This window comes from Mobula birostris, chromosome X (genome assembly GCF_030028105.1).
Source record: "Mobula birostris isolate sMobBir1 chromosome X, sMobBir1.hap1, whole genome shotgun sequence".
NCBI classification, from domain to species: domain Eukaryota; kingdom Metazoa; phylum Chordata; class Chondrichthyes; order Myliobatiformes; family Myliobatidae; genus Mobula; species Mobula birostris.
In genome coordinates this window covers 12,288,444-12,309,861 of record NC_092402.1, presented here as the reverse complement: position 1 = coordinate 12,309,861, position 21,418 = coordinate 12,288,444, and the positions used below count along the sequence as shown (strand labels likewise).

Genomic DNA, 21,418 nt, shown 5'->3' with positions numbered 1-21,418 from the left:
AGGAGATTGGTGAGACTTTGACAAATATTTGCTTGCTCCTCAGCCATAGCCAACTCCCAGAGGACTGGAGAATATCCCACATTATTCCTTTGTTTAAGAAGGACAGAGACAATCCAACTTTTTCAACCTTTTAAACAAAATTTAATTAAAAGTGAAATATATTTCTTTTAAAGGTTGCAGTAGGACATCCAGCAGAAGTGGATGAAATATTTGATGCAATTTCTTATAGCAAAGGAGCATCAGTGATTCGAATGCTACACAATTACATTGGTGATGTGGTAAGATTCTTTCAGCTTAACTTAGCAATTTGTGCAGTAGTGATTCATGATTTCATGTTTAGTCAGATTTGCAATGTATGAAAATTCAGAAATGCAACCTGTTTAGATGTCTGTATTTGAAAGCTGGCAATTCTGAACTGAGTTTGGATCATTAACATCTATACTTAGCCGATCAATGTGTGGTATAGCACCATAATCTGGCCAGGAGGTGAGATGGGTGCAATTACAGTAGCATGCAGAAGTTTGGACACCCCTGGTCAAAATTTCTGTTACTGTGAATACTTAAGTGAGTAGAAGATGAACTGATCTCCAAAAGTCATAAAGTTAAAGATGAAACATTCTTTTCAACATTTTAAGCAAGATTAGTGTATTATTTTTGTTTTGTACAATTCTAGAATGAAAAAACGGAAAGGAGCACCATGCAAAAGTATGGGCACCCCAAGAGATTTGAGCTCTCAGATAACTTTTACCAAGGTCTCAGACCTTAATTAGCTTGTTAGGGCTATGGCTTGTTCACAGTCATCGTTAGGAAAGGCCAGATGATGCAAATTTCAAAGCTTTATAAATACCCTGACTCCTCAAACCTTCTCCCAACAATCAGCAGCCATGGGCTCCTCTAAGCAGCTACCTAGCACTCTGAAAATTAAAATAAATGATGCCCACAAAGCAGGGGAAGGCTATAAGAAGATAGCAAAGCATTTTCAGGTAGCTGTTTCCTCAGTTCGTAATGTAATTAAGAAATGGCAGTTAACAGGAATGGTGGAGGTCAAGTTGAGGTCTGGAAGAAAACTTTCCAAGAGAACTGCCCGTAGGACTGCTAGAGAGGCAAATCAAAACCCCTGTTTGACTGCGAAAGACTGTTAGGAAGATTTAGCAGACTCTGGAGTGGTGGTGCACTGTTCTACTGTGCAGCGACACCTGCACAAATATGACTTTCATGGAAGAGTCATTAGAAGAAAATCTTTCCTGCGTCCTCACCACAAAATTCAGCGTCAGAAGTTTGCAAAGGAACATCTGAACAAGCCATTTTGGAAACAAGTCCTGTGGACTGGTGAAGTTAAAATAGAACTGTTTGGCTGCAATGAGTAAAGGTGTGTTTGGAGACAAAAGGATGCAGAATTTCATGAAAAGAACACCTCTCCAACTGTTAAGCACAGGGGTGGATCGAGCATGCTTTGGGCTTGTGTTGCAGCCAGTGGCACGGGAAACATTTCACTGGTAGAGGGAAGAATGAATTCAAATAAATACCAGCAAATTCTGGAAGCAAGCATCACACCGTCTGTAAAAAGCTGAAGATGAAAAGAGGATGGCTTCTACAACAGGATAATGATCCTAAACATACCTCAAAATCCACAATGGACTACCTCGAGGCGCAAGATGAAGGTTTTGCCATGGCCCTCACAGTCCCCTGACCGAAGCCTCATCGAAAATCTGTGGATAGACCTCAAAAGAGCAGTGCATGCAAGATCGCCCAAGAATCTCACAGAACTAGAAGCCTTTTGCAAGGAAGAATGGGCGAAAATCCCCCAAACAAGAATTGAAAGACTCTTAGCTGGCTACAGAAAGCGTTGACAAGCTGTGATACTTGCCAAAGTGGGTGTTACTAAGTACTGCCATGCAGGGTGCCCAAACTTTTGCTTCGGGCCCTTTTTCTTTTTTGTTGTTTTGAAAATGTAAAAGATGGAAATAAAAAAAGTAATCTTGCTTAATATATTAAAGAAATGTGTCATCTTTGACTTTATGCCTTTTGAAAATTAGGTAATCTTTTACTCGCTTAGCTATTCACAGTAACAGAAATTTTGACCAGGGATGCCCAAACTTTTGCATGCCACTGTATATCTTCGTATTTTTGTGTATCTCTCCCTCCCCAACTCCACATTACAATTATAAATGTGCCTGAGTAGCACTCTTGCCCGAGTGACAAACATGAGAAAATCTGCAGGTGCTGGAAATCCAAGCAACAGACACAAAATTCTGGAGGAACACAGCAGGCCAGACAGCATCTATGGAAAAATGTTTTTTCTATAGATGCTGCCTAGCCTGCTGAGTTCCTCAAGCATTTTGTGATTCTTGCCCAAGTTATAGTATTGTGGGCTTAAGCCATGTTGCAGAAATGAGACTGTCGAGTGTTAACCCAATGCACTACAGATGGTCATGACTACAGTGTCACACCAGCCATGTTTTGAGTGTGTGTCCCAGTTGTTAAAAAAGAACCTACAGCCATGAATGAATAAAAACAGGAGTATTTTTCCTGATATCATGGCCCGTATTGGCGTCTCATGCAGTACCTAAAATATTTCTTATAGTGGGGAATCTAGGACCAGAGAGCACAGCCTCAGAATAAAAGGACGTCCCTTTAGATTAGGGGTTCCCAACCTAGGGTCCGCGGTTTATGGTAGGGGTCAATTCTGTTTATTTAAAAAAAAAGGTTGGGATCCCCTGCTTTAGAACAAGTATGAGGAGCAATTTCTTTCACAAGAGGGTGGTATTCATTGCCACAGATGGCTGTGGAGGCCAAGTCATTGGGTATATTTAAAGCGGAGGTTGATAGGTTCTTGATTCGGAAGGGTGTCAACAGTTATGGAGAATGCAATTGAGAGGGATAATAAATCAGCCATGATAGAATGGCATAGCAAACTTAATAGATCTAAAATAAGTGATCTGTTTCTTATCTCATTGTTGGTGGGTGCTTGCTGCACAAAAATGGCTACCACGTGTCCCCCAAGGCTTCAAAAGTCACTCATTAGGTCGTTCCAAAGCACTACATAGTTGGTCATGAAAGATAAAAAAAATAAAAGTACTTTTTCTTTCTCATTCTTACTATGCAAAAGGTTAAATGAAAATTCTGGAGCCACAGGATGGGGCAATCAATCATTGTAGAGAGAAAAAAAGCCAGGGTGTAAGTGGTTCATCAGGACTGAATTCTGATGAAGGGCTTATCCCTGCAGCATTAATCTGTCTTTTAGCAGCCCACCTAGTTGTTTAATTCCAACATTTTGTGTGTATTTTGTCGTATTGATTTAATTGTAGGTGTAAGAACTGAAAACTCAGCTGTCAAGCTGCTGCATCTAAACAGGTTTTGTACTCTATTTTAAAAAGTATCTTTTTTTTGTGGGGGGGGGATGTTGAGGGACAGAGGAGACGTGAATAAGGGGTACCAGGAGGTGATCACAGGCTGTAAATGGAAAAAGTGCATGGGTATCATGAAAGAGATGAAATTTACAATCTATTTGAATGCTTCATTGAAGTGTGAACCCTAAAGTCCTTCCTCTGTAATATTTAAACCTAATATTGCTTTTCTGAGATCTCAAGTTACTTTTTAACATGGCAGCCATGGGTGTGATTAATTAAACCATGATAATGCTTAAACTGCAGCTTTGTTAATTGAAATTGAATTACCAAAAGTATATTTAAAAAATACATAATTGGCAAAGCAACCTATTCCCACCAATTGAGCTAATATTTAAAAAGACGTTTATTGTTAACAGTTTTAAAACATTAATGTTTTATTGAATTTGTGGAACAAAGAACAAATGAAAATGCAGATCTTCTAGTGTAGTGTTTGCATGTGTTGCTCGATTGATGATGTGACTTTACATAAACTAAGGCTACAGGATCAGGGTCATGCTCAGTCACAGACCTCCTTTGTCCATAATCTGAGAAGCCAAGTTATGAAGCATTTTGCAGCTGGTTCTAGAGCTGGGGAAGGAACCAGGTGGGGCGGCAGAAGAAAATAGAATGAATTTGCAATCGTCTGCATTTCTGCAGAGCACTTTAGGGGGAAAAAAATGTTTCAGGATCATTAATTGTGTTCTTTAGATCAAGCAAGGTTACCAAAACTACTCTGAAGTCTATTGTTGCAATGCAAAATTGTATTAAAGATAAAGCACAGATCATCCCCTTGTCCTTATCACATGTTTACGTAGTCCAGGCATGTGGGCATCAAGATATATGATGAGATACTTAAAACTGAAAGTTTCATAATAAGATCTTCATGTCCTACTTCACGTAGGTGGGCCCAGTTGCATCAGGCCTTGTGCAGGAGTTCATAACAACTCTGAGTATATCTGCAAGTCATGGCAGAGGGCTGAGGAAAAAAATAAACCCTTCAAGGTCAAGTTACAATTCTTTCCATTTTCCTTAGCTGTTGTTTGCAGAATTTTAAATGAAAAAAATCATTTTGAACCATAACATTTAAGAGCTACACAATTAAATATTTTTTCCGTTTTTTTTTTGAAGTATACTATTGCCATAAAAGTGGCATGCTTTCTAATTAGGATAGCAGGCTGAGTTTTATCCTGCCAGCTTTTTTTTTTCCATTAGCCTAGAAATAACTGCCTGAGATATAAAAATGCAAATATTTGACATTCTTTAACAGTTCTCAGTCATTTGCTTTCAAAAGGAAGAAATAATTTGTCGGGATTGAAATGAGTAACAACTCATTTCAAAATAAGACAAGAAATGTTTCAAATGTTTGTACATTAAAACCACAAGCAGTATTTCCAGGCTAATCGAAGCACAATAGGCAGTGGCCATGGTTACTGAGGATGAGTGCAGAAACGTGTGTTTCATCACCAAACCTCAGGAATGATTAGATTGTTGGAGACATTTCGGGGATGGGGTCTTTTCTCCCACTCCTCTTCAGAAATCAGCAAGGCAGAGATTGGCATGAAGCAGTGTCTTACAAATTCCAGTGAAGCAATTTACATATTGTATTTTGCTGTTTCGGAGTTCTGATGCTAACTGTAGATGTACTGACCAGACTTCTTTTCTCTTCCATTATCAAAACAAAATATTCTTCAAATTTAAAACCATTTAGCCCAACCACTGCAATCTTCTGTGTAGTTTCCTCATTATTTTTGTCTAATGCTACCATTTTATTCCAAGAATGTATGGAAAGTAATTGATAGGTTACAGCAAGGGTTCCCAACCTAGGGGCCTGGACCCCTCAGTTTATGGTCGGGGTCCTTGGCATGAAAAAGGTTGGGAACCCCTGGGTTACAGTGAGTGTCGGATGTGACTCATTTTCTTTTAACCGTTTTTGTTATTACACATATAAAAGTAATGATATGGTCCATGGAAGAGGCAAGCAAGACTGCAGTTTGCTTTTAATTGCTTTATACCTTGTGCGTATTAGCAGAATAAACTAATTTTAAAAGGGGTCATGTTATAATATTTCAATGTTATTGATTTTGGGGTAGGATGTTATCTGAACTAATTGCCTTTATTGTTTAACTAATTGTATGTAAAAATATGCCTCTTTACAGGATTTCAGAAAAGGAATGCACTTGTACTTGACAAAATTTCAAAATAAAAATGCAGCAACAGGTAAGCAGTATTCAACTTGAAGCTCTATGGAGGATTTCTTTGTGGAATAGATTTCTGGATGAAAAGTAGGGAGCTATCTGCTCCTGCAGAAAGTATAAATGGCTGGAAGAACTCAATGGGTCAAGCAGTATCTGTGGAGGCAATGGAGTGGTCAAAGCTTCAGATTGAGACCTGACATCAGTGTCGAAAGAAGAAGGCCATGGTATAGAGTGAGGAGGAGGAGCAAGAAAGAGGCCAGTAGAAGATGGGGAACCAGATGAGGGAGAGGTGATGGCAAATGGAGCCAGGTTGAGTCCCTGCATCAATGTAGTGTAAAAATGAGTAACTATGTAAAAGTGAGAGGGAGGAGCGAGACAAAAGCTGATGGGTGGAACCAGATGAGGGGAATGTCATGGGCAGATGGAGCCAGCTGATGGAGGGCGAGTGTTGAGACAGAGGCTGGTGGGTGATATGAGGAGGTGGTAATGGGTAGAGGGGAAAGGAAAGGGCGACTAAGAGAGCGGTAACCCAGGTGGGTAATAGGCTGATGAAGCCAGTTAAGTGACGGCCAGAAGTCTTGTTAACAATGGCAGAGGGTTGGAAATGGTGAACAAAAGTAAAAGAGAAGCGGGCTGAACTAATGCAAGTGGGCAAGGCACACTAGTGTGGGTTGGGAAAATTCATTGTTCATGCCACTGAATGTAGGCTGCCCAGGCAGAATATGAGGTGTTGTTCTTTTACTTTGTGTTTACCTTCACCTTTGTGTTAGAGAAATGGGTTGCTTGGGAAAGGGAATGGGGCTTGAAATGACATGCACCCCAGAAGTCGAAGTTTGCTTTTGAGGACAGAGCACAGGTGCTCTGCAAAACAGTTGCCTGTCTGCACTTAGTCTCACCAATGTAGAAAAGAGCACATGAGTACTGACTGCGACAGAGATGAATCTATGCTTCATCTGGAAGGGCAGTTCAGGTCCCTGAATGGTGATGAGAGAAGAACTGAAGGATGAGTGCTGTACCTGCCAAGTGGAGAGTTCCAGGGGATGGTGAGAAGGAATTGAATGAACCAGGAGTCACAGAGAGAGTTGGAGGGGGTGGGGTGATAGGGAGGGGAAAGTATGCCCGGTGTGTGATCCCATTGAATCTTGTGGAAATGGCAAAGGATGATGTGCTGGATGCAGAGGGTAGTGGATGAAAGGTAAGGATCAATGAAAGATGGGAGGTGTGTGAGAGCAGATTTTATTTATTTTATTGCGATACAGTGTGAAATAGGCCCTTCAGGCCGAACCGGCCACACTGCCCAGCAACTCCCGATTTAACCCAAGCCTAATCATGGGACAGTTTACAAAGCCTACCAGCCAGTACATCTTTGGACTGTGGGAGGAAACTAGAGCACCCGGGGGGAAACCTGTGTGGTCATGGGGAGAATGTATAAACTCCTTGCAGATGGGTGGGAATTGAACCCGGGTCACTGGTACTGTAGAGTGTTGTGATAACAACGATGCTACCAGAGGATCTATTGCCTTTAGCAGGGCAATGTTTCAGCAATTCTTGGTTGGTGCAACTGTAGCGAAACCCAGTTTCCCTCCGGATCAATAAAGTACGTCTACCTATCTATCTATCAATCCCGGAGTAGAATGACTTCATCTCAGGCTGAGCCGAAATAACTGAGGGAGAAATGGTAGCATCCTTAAAGGAGGTAGCATGGGAGATGCATTCGATGTACCTGTGGGAGTCCGTGGCTTTGAAATACATATACATGCTTAATTTTAATCATGTTTCGAACTGTGACCCTTCTTCAGGACTGAAAAAGAAGGGGGAAGATACCAGAATAAAAAAGGTGGGGGGTGGGAGTGGGGGAGGAGGATAGCTAGAAGGTGATAGCTGAAGCCTGGTGGGTGGGAAAGGTAAGGGGCTGGAGAGGAAGGAATCTGATGGAAGAGGAGAGAGAAAGATGGAAGAAAGGGAAGGAGGAGAGGACTTAGGCAGAGGTGATACTCAGGTGAGAAGAGGTAGAAGGCCAGAGTGGGGAGTAGAAGAAGAGGGGAGGGGGAAAGAAAAATATTTTTACCGGAAGAAGAAATCAATATTCATGCCATCAGGTTGCAGGCTCCTCCATCTGCGCTAAATTTGTTTGCTGAGATGGAAATAGTCCGAGAAGCAAAGAAGTGTCAGGCATGGTCCAGATGAATTTGAAAGGAGGGTGGAAGATGCAAGCAAAGGTGATAAAGTTGATGAGCTCATGATGACACAGTTTTCCTCCTGATTCACATTTTAGCCTCTATCAGTTTCAAAGCAGCTGATTTGGTTAATCTTCTGTATCTAGGCGTAATTAACCAAGTAGCTGTAATACAAACATTGGTTAGATGCATTGCATTAAAATATTAGGGAGATAGGTTTGGTCTTCAAATGTGTGATTTAAGATGACTGGCAAGAAGATTAGAGGTGACGCAAGACCAATTTTTGGACTTCATCTCCATCTGGATGGACGATAGAAGCCGATTCAAAAGTAGTTTTTCAAAAGGGAGTTGGATACATTTTTTACAAGGTGGCATTAACAGAACCAAGAAGTGGACAAATTAGATCTTTCAATGACACAGCACAGAGACAAGGAGTCAAACTGCCTACTCATTTTGTGGTTTTATATATCTGTCGGCCTAAATTTTGCAGCTTGTTAAATTACATGAAGCATTTTGTTTCTGAAGTGAAAGTATATCTGGCCAGTAGTGTTTTCTTAGTGTTATATGACACCTGGTTATTTCCTGGTGGGGTGTGAAATAGCTGGGCTGCAATGAAATGGAACAGCTCTGAAATCTAAGTGATTAGAATACAGTGCCAGGAGGTGTATGGTCATGCAGTTTGGTAGAAGAAATAAAAGTGTAGACTATTTTCTAAATAGAGAGAAAATACAAAAATCTGAGGTGCAATGGGGCTTCCCTGAAGGTTAATTTGCTAGTTGAGTCGATAATGAGGAAGGCAAATGTGATGTTAGCATTCGTTTCGAGAGAATGAGAATATAAAAGCAAGGATGTAGGGTTGAGGCTTTATAAGGTTGTGGTGAGGCCTCACATGGAATATTGTATATAGTTTTAGGACTCGTATCTAAGAAAGGATGGTCTGGCATTGGAGAGGGTCCAAAGAAGGTTCACGAAAATGATTCTATGATTGAAAGACTTATCGTATGAGAGGCATTTGATGGCCTGTACTCACTGGAATTTAGAAGAATGAGAGAGGACCTCATTGAAACCTATTGAATGGTGAAAGGCCTTGATAGAGTGGTCATGGAGAGGATGTTTCCTATGGTCGGAGAGTCTCAGAATAGAGGAATATACATTTAGAATGGAGATGAAGAGGAATTTCTTTAGCCAGAGGGTGGTGGATCTGTGGAATTCATTGCCACAGACAGCTGTGCAGGCCATTTCTTTGGGTATATTTAAGGTAGAGGTTGATAGATTTGTGATTGGTTAGGCAATGAAAGGATACAGGGAGAAGGCAGGAGATTGGTGCTGAGAGGAAAATGGATCAGCCATGATGAAATGGCAGAGCAGACTTGGGTCAAATGGCCTAATTCTGCTCCGAAATCTTACACTGTTATGTTTTTAACTGACATCACAGTGCTTCATGAGGGCAAAGAGCCAAATGACTTTTATTTTTAGATTACACGGTCTTTGTTTGGAAGATGCAAATTACATAAAAGTCATTGGAAAATACTAAGTGTATTATTTCCAAAACTGATTTGTAACAATTGTTGGTCCAGTTAAAATCTATTGCAAAATATAGGTTCAATGGAAATGTGAAGACTTGTATTACTATCCACATTATAGTGACAAAATTAAAAAGATAAATTTAACGATGTAGTGGTGAAGTGTATGTACTTGCATAATTAGCTTTGTGGTTGATATTAAGTACTCTATTTCTCATATTAAAATTCTGTCACCTTCCACCACTATTTAGAAACATAGAAAAACTACAGCACAGTACAGGTCCTTTGGCCCACAAAGCTGTGCCGAACATGTCCTTACCTTAGAAATTACCTCGGGTTACCCATAGCCCTCTATTTTTCTAAGCTCCATGTACCTATCCAGGAGTGTCTGAAAGGACCCTATCATATCCTTCTTCAGCACTGTCACTGGCAGCCTATTCCATGTACTCTCCACTCTCTGCGTTTTTAAAAAAAACAACAATAAGCTTACCCCTTCCATCTCTTTACCTACTTCCAAGCAACTTAAAACTGTGCCCTCTCGTGTTAGCCATTTCAGCCTTTGGAAAAAGCCTCTGACTATCCACATGATCAATGCCTCTCATCATCTTATACTCCTCTATCAAGACACCTCTCATCCTCTGTCGCTCCAAGGAAAAAAGGCCGAGTTCACTCAACCTATTCTCATAAGGCATGCTCCCCAATCCAGGCAACATCCTTGTAAATCTCCTTTGCACCCTTTCTATGGTTTCCACATCCTTCCTGTATTGAGGTGACCAGAACTGAGCACAGACCTCCAAGTGGGGTCTGACCAGGGTCCTATATAGCTGCAACATTCCTCTTGACTCCTAAATTCAATTCCACGATTGATGAAGGCCAATGCACAGTATGCCTTCTTTACCACAAAGTCAACCTGCGCAGCAGCTTTGAGTGTCCAATGGACTCAGAACACAAGATCCCTCTCATCCTCCACACTGCCAAGAGTCTTACCATTAATACTATATTCTGGCATCATATTTGACCTACCTAAATGAACCACTTCACACTTATCTGGGTTGAACTCCATCTGCCACTTTTCAGCCCAGTTTTGCATCCTATCGATGTCCTGCTGTAACCTCTGACTGCCCTCCACACTATCCACAACACCCCCAACCTTTGTGTCATCAGCAAATTTACATCCCTCCACTTCCTCATCCAGGTCATTTATAAAAATCACTAAGAGCAGGGGTTCCAGAACAGATCCCTGAGGCACACCACTGGTCACCGACCTCCATGCAGAACATGACCCGTTTACAGCCACTCTTTGCCTTCTCTGGGCAAGCCAGTTCTGGATCCACAAAGCAATGTCCCCTTGGATCCCATGCCTCCTTACTTTCTCAATAAGCCTTGCATGGGGTACCTTGTCAAATGCCTTGTTGAAATCCATATACACTACATCTACTGCTCTACCCTCATCAATGTGTTTAGTCACATCCTCAAAAAATTCAATCAGGCTCATAAGGCACGATCTACCTTTGACAAAGCCATGCTGACTATTCCTTATCATATTACGCCTCTCTAAATGTTCATAAATCCCGCCTCTAGGGATCTTTTCCATTAGCTTACCAACAACTGAAATAAGACTCACTGGTCTATAATTTCCTAAGCTATCTCTACTCCCTTTCTTGAATAAAGGAACAACATCTACAACCCTCCAATTCTCCGGAATCTCTCCCGTCCCCATTGATGATGCAAAGATCATCGCAAGAGGCTCAGCAATCTCCTCCCTCGCCTCCCACAGTAGCCTGGGGTATATCTCGTCCGGTCCCGGTGACTTATCCAACTTGATGCTTTCCAAAAGCTCCAGCACATCCTCTTTCTTAATATCTACATGCTCAAGCTTTTCAGTCCACTGTGAGTCATCCTTACAATTGCCAAGATCCTTTTCTGTAGTGAATACTGAAGCAAAGTATTCGTTAAGTACTTCTGCTATTTCCTCTAGTTCCATACACACTTTTCCACTGTCACACTTGATTGGTCCTATTCTCTCACGTCTTATCTTCTTGCTCTTCACGTACTTGTAGAATGCCTTGGGGTTTTCCTTAATCCTGTCTGCCAAGGTTTTCTCGTGGCCTCTTCTGACTCTCCTAAATTCATTCTTAAACTCCTTCCTGCTAGCCTTATAATCTTCTAGATCTCTATCATTGCCTTGTTTTTTTGAACCTTTCGTAAGCTTTTCTTCTTGACTAGATTTACAACTGCCTTTGTACACCACAGTTCATGTACCCTACCATCCTTTCCCTGTCTCATTGGAACATACCTATGCAGAACACCACGCAAATATTCCCTGAACATTTGCCACATTTTTCCCATACATTTTCCTGAGAACATCTGTCCCAATTTATACTTCCAAGTTCCTGCCTGATAGCCTCATATTTCCCTTTACTCCGATTAAAATCTTTCCTAACTTGTCTGTACCTATCCCTCTCCAATGCTATGGAAAAGGAGGTAGAATTGTGATCACTGTCTCCAAAATGCTCTCCCACTGAGAGACCTGACACCTGACCAGGTTCATTTCCCAATACCAGATCAAGTACAGCCTCTCCTTGTATGCTTATCCACATATTGTGTCAAGAAACCTTCCCGAACACACCTAACATACCCCACCCAATCTAAACCCTTTGCTCTAGGGAGATGCCAATCGATATTTGGAAAATTTAAATTTCCCACTACGACAACCCTGTTATTATTGCACCTTTCCAGAGTCTGTCTCCCTATCTGCTCCTTGATATCCCTGTTACTATTGGGTGGTCTAGATATAAAAAAAAAACGCCCAGTAGAGTTATTGACCCCTTCCTGTTCCTAACTTCCACGCACAGAGACTCAGTGGACAATCCCTCCATGACTTCCTCCTTTTCTGCAGCCGTGACACTATCTCTGATGCCCCCTCCTCTTTTGCCTCCCTCCCTGTCCTTTCTGAAACATCTAAAGCCTGGCACTTGAAGTAACTGTTCCTGCCCCTGAGCCATCCAAGTCTCTGTAATGGCCACAACATCATAGCTCCAAGTACTGATCCACGCCCTAAGCTCATCAGCTTTGTTCATAATACTCCTTGCATTAAAATAGACACATCTCAAACCATTGGTCTGAGCGCGTTTTTTTTCTATCACCTGCCTATCCTCCCTCTCACCGTCTCCAAGCTTTCTCTATTTGTGAGCTAACCGCCTCTTCCTCCTCTGTTCGGTTCCCACCCTCCAGCAATTCTAGTTTAAACTCTCCCCAATAGCCTTAGCAAACCTCCCCACCAGGATATTGGTCCCCCTGGGATTCAAGTGCAATCCGTCCTTTTTGAGAAGCTGGCTTGTACCTCTTCCCCTCCCTCCAGCCTTCTTATTCTGGCATCTTCCTCATTCCTTTCCAGTCCAGATGAAGGGTATCAGCCAAGACTTTGTCTTGTTTATTCCCTTCCATAGATGCTACCTGACCTGAGTTCCTCCAGCATTTTGTGTGTTGATCCCCCAGTTCTGTCACTCATATTGGCCCCCCCTTGTTTTTAAACATCAACTCCTTAATTTAGATTCTCCTGCAGGAGGGGCACATGCTCTCCCCATCCACCTTGTCAGCACTCTCCAGGGTTTTGATTCAATCAGGCCATCTGAGCTGTAGCAGGTACAGTTCTAGCCACTTTTTTTTAATTTCCTAACTAACCAAATTTTGGTATTGGTTTAGTACACCTTCTCTGGACTGCCTAAATCTCATTAACAAATGTTTTTTTTTTAAAAAAAAAAGGCAACCACTACTGTACACAGTTCTCCAGATGTTGTCTCAGCAATGCCTGATATGACTGAAATTAAATCCAACTTTAGTCTGTTTCCTTGCAAATATAACATTGAACTTTCATAATTATTTGCTACTTTTGACTTGTGATTCATACAATAGGGCACTCAGAGGCTTCTATGTCTCAGAGATCTGGTTGTTACATCTTAAACAGCTATTTAACAGGTTTCTCTAAGGTTCAGTTGCAACAAAATAAGATTATGTTCACTGCCCTTGCCACCCCCATGCCAGGAAAACATGACCACGCGGAAGTGCTGCATTCCTCAACATCATTATATGCATGTCTGCCCATCACCGGGGTGGAGATGCGTCTCTACTAAAGTACTGTGCTAACAGCCACACTGCCTTGCTGTCCTATTCTTTAGTATTCTGTATAAAAGCTTCCACATTATTTTCAATTTGGATATGATTTGAACAAGATAAAAAGCACCTGGGTGGCTGGGTGGAGATGCGTCTCAACCAAAGGAGGTGTAAGGTGCTCCTTCCTTCCACTGGCCTGCAGGTCACCCTTGGGCAAGGCATAGCTCCTGCTTAGCAAACCCCCCCCCCCCCAAAAAAAAGAGTCAGGGACACATGAAGCCATGGGACCAGGTGGTGAATGGTCATATGAGCAGCTGGTGCATATCACAAGTCCTAAGTCCTGGTCATGCGACCACTGATGCCAGGCAGACAAACTCTGAAGAGTATTGATAATGGCTGGGGTCACCCGTCTTGTAAAGACACACTGCCCAGATGAAGGCAATGGCAAACCACTTCTGGAAAAAAAATTGTTAAAATCATGGTCATGGAGAGATCGTAACAAACAAACTCATCACCAATTTGTATGCATCAAAACAAAGTCAGTTAGATGCAAAGTTTATACTCCATTGTTAAGTAAGCCGATTTCACTTTGCCTATTGTGTTTATAATAAGAGGGTAGAAAAATGGTGCTGAGCTATTTTTGAATGGCAAAGTAGACTGGAGGTTTATCTACAGACCTCCTCCTAGTCCTGTGTCTCGTGTTATTTCCACAAATTGTCTTTTTATTTGTCATTCAGGTCTCTCACTCTGGCTTCCATATTTCTATTAGCAACTATGTGGGCAGGATGATAACATAGCAGTTAGTGTAACACGTTTCACAGTGCCATTGATTGTGATCGAGGATTCAATTCCTCCCAAATCGCGGTTTCGTCCTGGTACTCCAGTTTCCTCTCACATTCCTAGGATGTTGGGCTTTGTAAATTGTAGGCACGTTATGCTCAGCACACTTTCAGACTATGTTTGTTGAAGCAAATGATGCTTCTTACTGCATGTTTCGATGTGTGGAGACCTCCGTTGGTCAGGGTCGACCATGAATGTTGTGTCCTAGCTGTCTAGATAAGCAAGCCTGAGCAGTACAATATGGAGAACTAGCTGTTGCCCATGTAGCAAGCTCACCCTCTCCATGTAGTTACTGAACCCAAAGGAACGGCAGAGATTGATACAGTTTGGCACCAGCAGGAGCTGCCAGTCAGCATTGAACTTAATATAAGACTGCCTTAGGGACTCCAGCTCCAGATTTTTCCCTTGGGGTTTACTCCTGAAACCTTCTCCTTGAGTGGGTATATCCGTAAGGCAGCGGAGGTTTGAGATCAGAGTTTTCCTTCTGGAGGAGCTGCTAACCACGGCTGATAAGCTCCATCTGCCGAAAACGACTGGTGCAGGTAACCTGCCTTTGCCCCTTCTCCTGTAAGTAGAAACAGTTCTGCAAGGCTTAGTAGCTAAGCCACGCATGTAGGCCAAGAGCTGGACTTGGTGGTCAGAGACTATTTGAGACTCGCCAGTGGGAGCATTTAATAGGTAGAGGGAACTTACAGGAACCATGTTTCGATGTACATGTGACAAATAAATCTCATCTGATTTGGGTTTGTTTTGAGGTTTTGAAAAAACACATCAAGGACCCTGAGTGGCATTATTTTTTTTACTCCATTCCTTTCATTGACTCTGTTATGTATTATTCTATGCATTTATGGAATATGCCCGCAAGACAATGAATCTCAGGGTTGTATATGGTGACATAAGTACATGTACTTTAATAATAAATTTACTTTGAACTTTGAACCTTACAGAGGATCTTTGGAGCTGTTTGGAAGAGGCCAGTGGGAAGCCTATTAATGCTGTAATGAGCACATGGACGAAACAGATGGGGTTTCCCCTCATTTATGTGGAAGAAGAACAGGTGAGTTACTTTAAGACAAGTTATATCTATATATGCACTCAGTGACCACTTTATTAGGTAGACCTGTACACCTTGTTAATGCAAATATTTATCAGCCAATCATGTGGCAGCAACTCGTCCATGAAAGCATGCAGACATGGTCAAGAGGTTCAGTTGTTGTTCAGACCAAACATCAGAATGGGGAAGAAGCGTGATCTAAGTTACTTCGACCGTGAAATGATTGTTGATGCCAGGTGGGGTCTTGCGAATCTCAGAAACTGCTGATCTCCTGGGATTTACATGCACAACAATCTCTATAGTTGACAGAGAATGGTGTAAAAACAAACAAAAAACAGCCAGTGAATGGTAGTACTGTGGGTGAAAGCATCTTGTTAATGAGAGAAGTCAGAGGAGAATGGCCGGATTGGTTCAAGCTGACAGGAAGGTGACAGTAACTCAGATAACCACACGTTACAACAGTGGTTTGCAGAAGAGCATCTCTGAGTGCACAACATGTCGAATATGGAAATGTATGGGCTATGGCAGCTGAAGACCACACCGCATTCCTCTCCTGTACACCCTATCCTCATTATATGCAGGGGATACATTCTTCGAAGTTGACGGATAAAGTGAAAACTCATAATGTGAATAATTATTTAAATGGAGAAAATAGGGATGCGTTCTTGAGGGCTTCCTAAATATGCTTTATCTGTAATTTTCACATTTTCATACCAATACGACACAAAAGCAGTACCACAAGGCAACATTCGTATTATATTTCATCAATTTAAGGTAATATTCAACATAATAAATCATAGAAAGTTAACATACTAGGGTGTACAGTACTCACCAGCAGTGGCAGGTATGTTTGCTGCAGGAGTTGAGTGGTTGTTGTGATGTCGGGCAGCTTTACATGGATGAGGTGGACGGTTCTGTGTCATCAGGATCATCAAGAACAGCAAGGGGTGAAGGAAGACTCTCAGAACCCTCAGTACTGCCGGCAGCAGGTGATGACACCGGTTTGAAGAAAGTAGTGAGGATAGTTTGCTTGGCAGCATTTTGTTTTTCAGCATAAATTTGCTTGTAGGGAAAAAGGCTTGACTGCAGGGAGCAACTGAAATGCTGACTCCATTCTAAACTTGGGTCCTTGTCCATCGCCATTTGTGCCAAGTGTTCCTCAGCCTTAAAAAAAAAAAATTCTGCCAGTTGCTTCAGAGTAGAAGACAACAGGCAATAGGTGCAGGAGTAGGCCATTCAGCCCTTTGAGCCAGCACCGCCATTCACTGTGATCATGGCTGATCAACCACAATCAGTACCCTGTTCCTGCCCCCATATTCCTTGACTCCGCTATCTTTAAGAGCTCTATCTAACTCCTTCTTGAAAGAATCCAGAGAATTGGCCTCCACTGCCTTCTGAGGCAGAGCATTCTACAGAACCACAACCCTCTGTGTGGAAAAAGTTTTTCCTCAACTCCATTCTAAATGGTCTACCCCTTATTCTTAAACTGTGGCCTCTGGTTCTGGACTCCCCTAACATTGGGAACCTGTTTCCTGCCTCTAGCGCAGCGGTCCCCAACCACCGGGCCGCAGACCATTTGCTACCGGGCCGCGAGGAAGCGATATGATTTGGTGATATGAGTCAGCTGCACCTTTCCTCATTCCCTGTCACGCCCACTGTTGAGCTTGAACACACGCGAGATCATTACCCGCACGTCATCCATGTCAGCGCGGGAAGATCAACTCCTCGAGCTTGCAAATGACGGCGGGCTGAAAAGTATGTTTGACATAACATCTCTGCCGGCATTCTGGATCAAAGTCAAGGCTAAATATCCTGAGATAGCCACGAAAGCACTGAAAATGTTGCTTCCATTTCCAACATATCTCTGCAATGAATGCAACGAAAACTAAATAGACTGGACATAAGGAACCCCCTTCGAGTATCGCTGTCTCCCATCACCCCTCGATAGGACCGTCTTGTTGCAGGGAAACAAGCCCAGGGCCCCCACTGATTCCGCGATACTGGTGTGTTGCAATGATTTTATATGTTCATACGGGGAAAATATGTGTGTTTAATATCCAAACGTTACTTAAAATGTTATGATGCTATTGACTAATAAGTGACTTATATAACCATATAACAATTACAGCACGGAAACAGGCCATCTCGGCCCTTCTAGTCCGTGCCGAAAGCTACTCTCACCTAGTCCCACTGACCTGCACTCAGCCCATAACCCTCCATTCCTTTCCTGTCCATATACCTATCCAATTTTTCTTTAAATAATATCGAAACTGCCTCTACCACTTCACCTGGAATTCGTTCAACACTTCCTTCAAGCTCCCCGTCCTCCCCTGATGAGTGACTTATCACTATATTCATGCGGGGAAAATATGCGCTGTGTGTTTAATATTAAATTTGTTAGATAAACCCTTTTAGAAACAAAATTGAGTGTATTAGCCCCTTATTACCAATATTCCGGTCGTGATGAACACCCCCCTCCCCCCTGAACAGAATCGCCAAAAACGCTTTGCAGAGAATAATATCGGCAGGTACATGCATGCGCAGGTCACACATGCGCACTGATACCTGTGCAAGGCTTCATGGTTCATGGTCATTGTAGTCTTTCTCTGACTGCTACTCTTGTCCGTTGGCAACCCTACACCCCCCCCCCCCCCACCCCCGGGTCGGCCAGTCCGCAAGAATATTATCAATATTAAACCGGTCCGCAGCGCAAAAAAGGTTGGGGACCCCTGCTCTAGCGTGTCCAATCCCTCAATAATCTTAATCAGATCCCCTCTCCTCCTTCTAAATTCCAGTGTATACAAGCCCAGTCACTCCAATCTTTCAACATATGACATTCTCGCCATCCCTGGAATTAACCCAGTGAACCTACGCTGCACTCCCTCCATAGCAAGAATGTCCTTCCTCAAATTTGGAGACCAAAACTGCACACAATACTCCAGGTGGGGTCTCTCCAGGACCTTGTACAACTGCAGAAGGACCTCTTTGCTCTTATACTCAACTCCCCTTGTTATGAAGGCCAACATGCCATTAGCTTTCTTCACTGCCTGCTGTACCTGTATGCTTACTTTCAGTGACTGATGAACAAGGACACCCAGATCTCGTTGTACCTCCCCTTTTCCTAACTTGACATCATTCAGATAGTAATCTGCCTTCCTGTTCTTGCCACCAAAGTGGATAACCTCACATTTATCCACATTAAACTGCATCTGCCCACTCACCCAACCTGTCCAAATCACTCTGCATTCTCATAACATCCTCCTCACATTTCACGCTGTCACCCAGTTTTGTGTCATCTGCAAATTTGCTAATGTTACTTTTAATCCCTTCATCTAAATCATTAATGTATATTGTAAATAGCTGTGGTCCCAGCACCGAGCCTTGTGGTACCCCACTAGTCACTGCCTGCCATTCTGAAAAGACCCCGTTAATCCCTACTCTTTGTTTCCTGTCAGCCAGTCAATTTTCTATCCATGTTAGTACCCTACCCCCAATACCATGTACCCTAATTTTGCCCACGAATCTCCAATATGGGACCTTATCAAAGGCTTTCTGAAAGTGCAGGTACACTACATCCACTGGCTTTCCCATGTCTATTTTCAAAGTTACATCCTCAAAAAATTCCAGAAGATTAGTCAATCACGATTTCCTCTTCATAAATCCATGCTGACTCGGACCTATCCTGCTACTGCTATCCAAATATACCGCTATTTCATCTTTTATAATTGACTCCAGCATTTTCCTTCCAGACCTGACCTCTTCCCAGGATTCATCAATGTCGTTGATGGTATGTCTGATGTTGAAGGACTTTCACCATTCCCTCACCATTGGTAAACTCCCAGGATTTTCAAAATTGTCTGTTGCTTGCAGCATCTGAGAGACAGTTCGCCTTTTAAAAAAAAAAATGCCTTGAATGTGGATATCACACCTTGGTCGAGTGGTTGAATCAGCGATGTTGTGTTAGGCAGCAGGAAACGCACTTATGTTAGGATGAATGCTGTCCAAATGTTTAGGATGGGCTGGCACATTGTCAAGCAACGAAAGAACTTTAAAGGCAAGATTCTGTTCCCGGCAGTAACGTTCAGCCTCAACAGCAAAATGATTAGCAAACCAATCTTCAAAGATTTGACCAGTGATTCTTGTTTGCTGCCCAGTGGACAGGAAGCATATTCTTACACAAACCCTTAAGAGCACAGGGATTTAGTGAATGGTAAACTAAGAGAGGATGGTAACTAAGAGAGGCTTCATCTTACAGTCTCCTTTGGCATTGGAACACCTAAGCAAAGTCAATCTATCCTTTGCTGCCTTGAAACCTGACACAGTTTTTTCTTCCTTATGTAAGTGCGTTTCGGCATACACTTCCAAAAAAGTCCGGTTTCATCTGCATTAAACACCTGCTTTGGTGTGATGCCCAACTCAGCTAATGTAGCCCGCAACTGCACAGGTAGCGTCCCAGAGCTGTGTTACCTTCACCTGACACCGCCCCGTTTATAATTTCCAACTTCTTTTCCCAAGTGTTAGTGGTTCTCTGCTGCTTGGCTGATAGCCCAGGACTTGACATCGGACACTTAGGAGGCATAGTTAAATATTTCAAGCACAAAATCACTACACCGTAGTAAAAACACAAAAGTTTAAGAGCGCAAGAGCGCACATCCACATGTTGCCAAAACCAATGCGAGACTGGCGGGGGTGAGACTGTGAGGCGTGCGCACGTGACTTGTATTGGCGGGAAAGCAGTGCCCTCGCATAACTGTGAGTTTTGGACGCATATAACAAGAAGTTGGTAGAAATAGGTTCCTTGCATAACTGTGAATCCGCATTGTCTGAAGACGCATATAACGAGGATAGGATGTACCTAGTAAACTGGCTACTGATTGTATATACAGTACCATATCTGTTGAGAGAGAGAGAGTGTAAATGGATTAATCGCAGTTAAGCTGGTGTCACAATGATAGAGGTGAAATGAAGAATGAGGTTCTGCAATTTGAACTTGTGTAACTGGGTAACAAATAAAACAACGTTTTAATGCCTAGATTACATCCATTGCTATGTGCTATTGAGTCAAGTAATAGGGGGAGTCATCAGGTGAATGCATGGTTGAAGAGATGGTATGGGGGGGCATTAAATTTCTTGATTGCTGGGGCCATTCTGGCGAAAGGTGGGCTTAATGTCCTTGCGTGGGTGCAGTTTGATAGAGCTGCCGAGGAGAGCCAAAGCTAATTTGTCAAGATACTCGGACGTGTGAGTACAGTAAGTTGTGGGGAACCAATAAATGAAGTAGGAAAACTTAAGCCTCCAGGCTTTGAGCAGCAGCCATTCATAGATCGGAAGCCTGAGAAGGCATAGCTCGCTCAGGTTCGCCGATTGAATGGAAAGGGCTACAACTCACGGCAGCTTGGCACTTTGAGCACCCATTCGGAGATTGGAAGCATGAGAACAAATAATTCACTCAGGCTATGTACAGCGGCCAATTAGCTTTCAGGATTAAAAAATGCAAACACGAGGAATTCTGCGGATGTTGGAAATTCAAGCAACACACATCAAAGTTGCTGGTGAATGCAGCAGGCCAGGCAGCATCTCTAGGAAGTGGTACAGTCGACGTTTCAGGCCGAGACCCTTCGTCAGGACTAATGTTAGTAAGGAGTCCCCCTTCTCCTTACCTACCATCCCATCAGCCTCTGGATCCAATACGTTATCCTCTGCAATTTCAGCTATCTCCAAAAGGATCATAACACTGAACATGTCTTCACCTCCCACCACCCCCCAGCTTTCTGCTGGGATCACTCCCTCCTCAATTCTCTTGTTCATTCATCCCTCCCCACTAATCTCCCTCCAGGCACTCATCTCTGCAAGTGGCCCAAGTGCTACACCTGCCCAGACACCACTTCCTTCACCTCTATTCAGGGCCCCAAACAGTCCTTCCAGGTGAGGCAAATCTGCTGGGGTTGTCCTATTGTTACCAGTGCTCCCAATGCAGCCTCCTCTGCATTGGTGAGACCCTTTGTAAATTAGGGGACCACTTCGTCGAGCATCTCCACACCATCTGTCACAAGGAGGACTTCCCGGTGGCCAGCGCAATCGGTGGATGCGTTTTCAATTTCAATGTTTAAGAGAAGTTTGGATAGGT

At 42.8% G+C, this 21,418-nt stretch overlaps 1 protein-coding gene across 2 annotated transcripts in view; it reads left to right on the top strand.

The window, feature by feature from the left end:
* npepps (aminopeptidase puromycin sensitive) overlaps window positions 1-21,418 on the top strand; it is a 294,931-nt gene that overhangs the window by 148,184 nt on the left and 125,329 nt on the right. For both annotated transcript variants that reach the window (XR_011883929.1, XM_072249568.1), the window contains exons 11-13: window positions 174-278; window positions 5,546-5,606; window positions 15,185-15,294. Coding sequence is in view for 1 of the 2 variants with exons in the window: in XM_072249568.1 (XP_072105669.1) it covers window positions 174-278; window positions 5,546-5,606; window positions 15,185-15,294 (276 nt within the window). In the remaining variant the exon portion in view is untranslated. The remainder of the gene's footprint in view (window positions 1-173; window positions 279-5,545; window positions 5,607-15,184; window positions 15,295-21,418) is intronic.